At 40.0% G+C, this 7,331-nt stretch overlaps 1 protein-coding gene across 1 annotated transcript; it reads left to right on the top strand.

Moving 5' to 3' along the window:
- The first annotated feature begins 3,969 nt into the window (after window positions 1-3,969).
- On the top strand, window positions 3,970-7,039 carry htr1d (5-hydroxytryptamine (serotonin) receptor 1D, G protein-coupled). Its single transcript, XM_027274590.1, has one exon. It carries the CDS (start codon window positions 4,798-4,800, stop codon window positions 5,935-5,937), a length of 1,140 nt encoding a protein of 379 aa, XP_027130391.1. The 5' UTR covers window positions 3,970-4,797; the 3' UTR covers window positions 5,938-7,039.
- Window positions 7,040-7,331: the final 292 nt, after the last annotated feature.

The following is a 7,331-nucleotide window of genomic DNA, read 5'->3' as shown; positions in this document are numbered from 1 at the left end:
ATATTCCAGCAGTAGGACGGAGCACAACGCTTATCAGTCTTTCCTGAAGAAACCAAGTGTGACTGTTAAGTAGCCTCACTGTGTAATTCTTCATCCGTCAGTGGTTATCTCTGATACGTCTTCACATTATGTTTTGTTCTTGGAATCGTAAGTGCATGCAAAACAAATAGAAATTTTACTGGTGCAGAGTTTTAAATACGCACTGCACCCATTCTCAGTATCAACTACCATGAGATGCAGCATGCTGGGTAAACCATAGCCTGTGCTATCACTTTATTTGGTATGTACTGTATTAAAACATGCAAAATTAAAATATGATAACATGAATGTGATTTTAAGCCCTCGGTTTTAAACCATTCCTACTAATTACTGAAAAAGATGAGAAATTATATGAAATTTGATCATTTATTTAGCATGAATTGAAATAAAATCACAGTCACTGTTCTTTCAGCTGTCACTCATGTCAACAAAAACTTCTACAAACATACAACAGCGCCTTTTTCTACCAAGATGCAAAGTGCCAATTTATGACACCATTGTGCCACAAATCTAATCTGCTATGTTCAACAGCTGTAACTTTAACTTGAAACGGCAACAAGCACAATTTATTTTCTCTCTTACACAAAGACAAAAATAACAAATGTTGGCAATGACCACAAATAAAACAACCCAACCATTGCAGGCCTGAGTGCAGCATGGGTGCGTTGGCATTTTCACTCAGCAGGTTACACTGCCAAACAGTTCAATCATTCCTTCAAACAGTCCAAACACAGTCCCAGTGATGATGAAGACAGCGATGCTTGTCCAGGAAAAAAAATGTGACATGCCTCTATGGACTAATCTGAGACAGATAAAAAGAAAAAACCCACCTGTGAAAACAGTATGAAGTTTTGTCTGTCTTTTTGGCTTGAGACCTTCAGATCACAAAGTCATGCCATTAGTCTTGTCCTGTGTGTGGGGGCTAAAAACATTCTTTTATCTTCAAGATCCCTTGAATGGATTTTGCAGCACACTGTTTCTTCTTGAAAAATACTTAATAAATATAAAAATATACAATATAACATTAAAGAGGGCACAAAGTTGAAGTACGCTGGTGGGTATAAACCAGCCATTGGATAACTATTTCAGGCTTCCGAGCATAAAAAACCATTACAATGAGCTAAAATAAATAGGTCAGGGATTAAACATATTCAAATGGTTATTGTTCAGCCTAATAATCAAACACTTCTCAATAATAATCCTCTACAATCTAAATAACATGAGATGTATTCAACATGAGGATTTGAAGGAATTTGTCTTGATCCTTTGAAACTGTTGCTACACTGTAACAATAAGGAGCTATTTTCTGTTTTGCAGCATTATTAAAATTCATAAAAGCTGAACTGTAGATCCGCAGGACTCAGTTTGTGTACGTGGATGTTGAGCATGTGTTTGCCTGTGTGGGTACGAGCTGTTCTCTCTGCCCTTTTCTTTGCCGTTAAACAGTATGTAAGGGTCTTTGATGGCGGGAAGTCAGTGGTCGACTGCCCTCTCGGCTATTTGAATGTCAAAGTGCAGCACAAAGAGGCAAAATATATGTTTATATACGTGTATGTGATGTGAGGATGCTTCAAATGAATGTTTTTCACATCCTTATTTCTCTGTTGGTTTTCCTGCATCCGAGGTTTAGTCCCTGTTAGACCAGCTGCTTTAAAATCTGCCGAATCTTTTACCATGAATACTTTTTATACTTTTATATAAACAGTTTACTAATGATGGGAACTGAACAGACATCCATGTATAATTTCTGATGTTCGTGATGCTCTGGCCTTTCATCTAGTGCCATCTTGCTGTTAACATTTGTCTTTTTCGAGTGAAACTCCTCAACAAATTTTGGATAGATTGGACCAAAATTTGGTGGAAACATTCATGCCCCCCCTCAGGATGAAACCCAATAACCTTTGATGGTCACTTAACTTAAAATAGCGCCATCATCAGGTCAAAATTTAAGACCTTTTAGACGGGGAGCGACTCTCCACTTGCATACATGCTTTGCTTGGCTCTCACCCTGGCGCTACGCTCCTCATGTGAATAGACCAGCTGCTCGGCGAGTAGGCCAGGTGCTCTACCTGTGGTAACCATGGAAACAGCTCCTGTGCACTACTGCCATCCATGCCGGCACAACTGTATTTTCTTTACAGTAGCAACATTAAACATTTATCTTATATGAAATATTGATTCTATAGCTGTGACTTTGGTGAGTCTTTAACCAAATAACGTAACTAACGACTAACTTTCAGTTTAGTTCAGTAAATAGATTTACCCGTGAGTTAAGTTAATTAACAGATATCTCTAACCACAGGTCGATTTATTGACACCTAGTGATAGCTAGCTAAAGTTGATCAATACTGAGTTTGGTTCATCGCCTCGCCCGAGAGTCTGTAAATGAATGTGCTGAACAAAGAATCTTCTTTTCATCTGCTATTTAATATGCCTATTTATTGTTACGGCCAAAGCACAATAGTTCTCAACAACCCGGCTGTCAATCAAACACTTCAGTTAATGGAGAATTTGCAGAGTTGTATCAGGAACAAACATGCACTCGGAAATCAGCCATAACTCTCGTAATGTGTTAACTGTGTAAAAGCAAACATTTGTAATTACTTTGGCAAACGCTGTTTGTTTGTTGGCAGCTTTGTTCCCTAATATTCCAGCAGCACTTCACAGCTCGTTGACGTGTGAAATACAAAATAGTTCTAAGAAAAATAATTAACAACGATGCAAACCATATTCCAACAACTAAATCTAATCCATTCCTATTTTTCCATCTCTTTTAAACACTTCAGTCACTTTGGCTTTAGTCAGGCATAGTAAAATTCACAGTGCACATGTGCATAATATTAAGAAATATAGTTTTAGTAAAGAATTCACCATTTGTCACCAGCTTTTAAGTCACAGCAGCATTTGCTCTTTAGGTTGTGATACGGTGACAATCAGCAGTCAGACTGATGGCCCATTAAAATAATTACTTAATGTATGTTTCCCTATTTCATCTGAATTATAAGTGGTCACTGCCCATGCTGCTGCTCCTAAATAATAAATTAAAGCAAACGTGGTATATAGAAGGAAAGCTTCAGGGGAGGGAGAATGCTCACTATCGTGATCAACAGTCATTTGAAGTCCACATCCCCATTGGCATGTAAGACCATATTTCCACATTTCAGTTCCTATCTCTTTCATTGTACTTAAAAGAAAGCCAGCTCGCCGTCCTGTGATCATTTTCCGTTACTCTCACCTGGAGGCAACATGGTCACTCTTCCTACTGTGCTCCAGTTTCTGAGCACTATAACACTGACAATAAAGCAAGTAGAGTTCATATATTGCAAGAATAAAAGTCTATCTGGTCCAAGTGAGAGAGAAATTATCTTATTTTTTATGAAATCTGTGTCCTTTGAACAAGAAATGTAGTTGTTTACAGTCAACCAGAGTGGGTCTGATATAGATGCAAAGGTGTGACCAATTGTACATTTTTCTTGCAGTGTTTGTTTTTGGAGATGACAGGAAAAGACCATATCAATAACAAATGTTATTTCAAACCATGTTACATGGTCAGCATGTCGAATCACTAGGCAATGAGAACACCCCAAAAGTGTAAAACATGTCATTGTAACAAAGGAATATTGCTAAAATGATCTACCAGCAAATATACATTTTGCTAATCTGAAAGTATATAATTTATTATGACGAGGGTTTACATACATTGGGTCTAACTTTGGTTTATAATTTCGTCTTCTGGAGATTTCGATGTCAGTCTTCCAACAAATATAATAGATCAGCATCAAGTCATAATGCTTCACTTACAGGTCGAGATGTGCATTTATTGCCCTTATGAATGCATGTGTACAGTATGGGGGGAGGGGATGATGGTTAAGTTGAATATAGCTAATGTTCCCTCTTATTTTTCCCTCTCATTTGTCTCACCTAGGATGAAGATACTGCAGAGGAAGCTCCATGAAAAGCTGGCAAAACCGTCTTAGCTGTATGGACACAACCGAGAGTTAATCCAACAGTGAAGAGGACAAGGAGCTGAAATCATTCAATACTGGGAGTCTGAAAAAAGGCTGATCTATATAACTGCCAAAACCTTTATGGATACCAAACATTTACCTACAAGTGGACTGGGTGGGATTTGATGTGGATCATGTAACTGTAATGTTCTGGTTTTCCAGCATCATCAGAGTTTCAGTAAAAACCTCATTTTAGAGGAATTCACATGGACTTGAAAATAGATAAAAGAGAGACAACAAGCGAATCTGTGTATCTGTCGTCATCGTCTTCCTACATGCAGCTGCCCGCTTAGCTTTATTGAAAAGGAGGGGCCCATTAAAGCCTTTGACAGATAGGAAGGCTTGGTCTGAAGGTGTTGTTGCCGGCTTGCTGCCAGTTGGAGATGAGATAAGAGCGCTGGGAAGAGAGAAAAGATGTGCCTGTCTGACAGGAGCTGAATACAAATTAGGATTCGTATCCCCTGCAGCTACACCAGTGAGGCGAATCAATATTGGAGAAGAGAAATGGACAAATTAGTCGGCTTCAATTACGGGAGCGTTAGTTATGAACTGAAATGATGGGAATTGATGTTTGCTAAAGGTCGATTTAGAATCACATTGCAATACAAAGGATGGGGAATGAAGGAAAATAAGCTGGATAAAAGGCAAGCACACTGTACAGCCATCATCAGTACCATGCCTGAACTGATCCATGTGCAGTTTTAGATAACAATCATGAGGCTGGTCTAAACTTTGGAGAAAAGAAGGCGAGATGGAGCTGGATAACAGCTCAGTGGACTACTTTACCAGCAACTCCACAGAGATCCCTAACACCACTACGACTCCTCCCTGGAGTGATGCCACGTTACTCGGCCTACAGGTCTCTCTCTCTGCGCTCTTAGTTGTTGTCACGCTGGCTACCGTGCTTTCAAATGCCTTCGTCATTGCCACCATCTTTCTGACCAGGAAGCTCCACACACCTGCCAACTTCTTAATCGGCTCCCTTGCTGTCACAGACCTGCTGGTGTCTATTTTAGTGATGCCGATAAGCATCCTCTACACCGTTAGCAAGACCTGGTCGCTAGGGCAGATTGTTTGCGACATCTGGCTGTCGTCTGATATCACCTTCTGCACGGCCTCCATTTTGCACCTGTGTGTGATCGCGCTGGATCGCTACTGGGCTATCACAGATGCGCTGGAGTACTCGAAACGGCGCACCATGCGCCGGGCGGCTGTCATGGTTGGGGTGGTTTGGGTCATCTCCATATCTATTTCCATTCCTCCATTATTCTGGCGGCAGGCCAAAGCCCACGAGGAGCTGACAGAGTGCATGGTGAATACAGATCAGATCTCTTACACGTTGTACTCCACCTTCGGAGCCTTCTACGTCCCCACGGTACTCCTCATCATCCTCTACGGACGGATCTATGTTGCCGCTCGCTCTCGAATCTTTAAAACACCATCCTCGGGCAAACGCTTCACCACTGCACAGCTCATCCAGACCTCTGCAGGCTCCTCTCTCTGTTCTCTTAATTCTTCCTCCAACCAGGAGGCACACCTACACTCTGGCAATGTGGGAGGAGGAGGGTCGCCGCTGTTCATGAATAGTGTGAAAGTGAAGCTGGCAGACAGCGTGGTGGAAAGGAAACGTCTTTGTGCGGCTCGGGAAAGGAAAGCGACCAAGACACTGGGCATCATCCTGGGCGCCTTCATTGTCTGTTGGCTCCCGTTCTTTGTTGGCACACTTGTCATGGCCATATGTAAAGAGTGCTGGTTTGACCCAGTGCTTTTTGATATATTTACCTGGCTGGGATACCTGAACTCCCTCATCAATCCTGTTATCTACACCGCATTCAACGATGAGTTCAAACAAGCTTTCCAAAAACTCATGAAACTCAGACGGCTCTCCTGAAAAACATACATAATAATAATGATAATGAGATAATGAGAGTACTGTACAGTACACTTAAATGTTCCATCTTGTAAACACATGATGATTGTGATTTTTGTTTTGTTTTTTACATCAAACAGCTCTGTGCCATATAGCTCTTTAGATTCCTACAGAATATCCTCCATATAGACCTGCATGCTAAAAAAATAAAAATAAAATAAAAAACAGAGAAAATCTTCACCCCTAAGAATCGTGGAACTCAACTTAAAAAGATAAAGAAACGGGGATTCGAAGTCTATTTCATGTCACCGGGACGTGGCTGTTATTTCTTGGACAAAAGTAGAAAAACAGGATTAGTGTAACTGTACGGAACGAGCAAACTCAGAGTGATTGGATTTGATCCAGCGGAAAAGAAAAGCCATGAAATATATGTTGTCTTAATCTCTGTGTCATACTGTATCTGCTGCTCAAATATAATGTTTCTGTGGTACAGTAAAGTTCTTACTCTAGAGTATAGAGTATATATATATGCAATTATCCTTCAAAATCAGTGTGTGTGTCTGTATGAGTGTATGTAAAGGTAGTTTACATAGGTAGTATGTTACTGTAATATATGCTTGTTTGACGAAGGGAGGATTGTCAAGTGTTTGACATCTATACGTGCTATTCTCCAGTGAGGCTTGTTTCGTCATCACAGAGACTGCGATGGAAACAGACTGCGACGGAAACATTTTGCTCTCTGAATATTAAGTTTAATGTCATAGCAACAAATAAACCGTTTCAAAAGTCTTATGAGACACTATGCTCGAGCAACAAGGACAAGGTAAGGGCAAACATTCACAGTCACGGTTACTGAGCATGCACTCATTTTCCTAAATGCAGATGCTTTGTTTGAGTGTCTTTGGCAGATGCTACACACTCACAGGGAATCTGATTCACTGATGTTAAAAAAAGACCACGACAAAGATTTCATTGTCTTCACGGAACAGCTGTGCGTAATTGTATTCTTCTGTTGATGTGCTCACTCCTGACAACAAAGTCAGGAGTCTAAAATTATTCTGATAATTTCAAACTTACTAAACGTATAAAGCAAGCGTCTGTCTTGATGGTGACCAACAAGCAACTAAAGATTCATTTACCAATTTATAATCTCGACATACTTCTAGTGCACATATTAAATGACAAACACACAAAAGCAAACTTGAAATAATATGTAAATGCCAAACATAGCTGTGATGATTTACCAAAATTATTAACATTTTCCACCTTAGCAGGAGGTTTTTCTAATTCTACATCAGATATAAAGAGCATTTTTTTAAGATCAGAAACATCTAACGTCTCTTACAACCGTCATTTTGATTCACAAAAACGCAAGGAATGCAAATCGACGTCAGACAGAAAGTTAGACTGCATCC

The sequence above is a fragment of the Larimichthys crocea genome, chromosome XXIV, assembly GCF_000972845.2.
Source record: "Larimichthys crocea isolate SSNF chromosome XXIV, L_crocea_2.0, whole genome shotgun sequence".
Classification (NCBI taxonomy): domain Eukaryota; kingdom Metazoa; phylum Chordata; class Actinopteri; family Sciaenidae; genus Larimichthys; species Larimichthys crocea.
The sequence above is the reverse complement of the archived record's forward strand: the minus strand, read 5'-3'. Positions and strand labels throughout refer to the sequence as shown.

Excerpts from the sequence above, each read along its gene's own strand:
- htr1d (XM_027274590.1), top strand. The coding sequence starts at position 4,798 with ATGGAGCTGGATAACAGCTCAGTGGACTACTTTACCAGCAACTCCACA.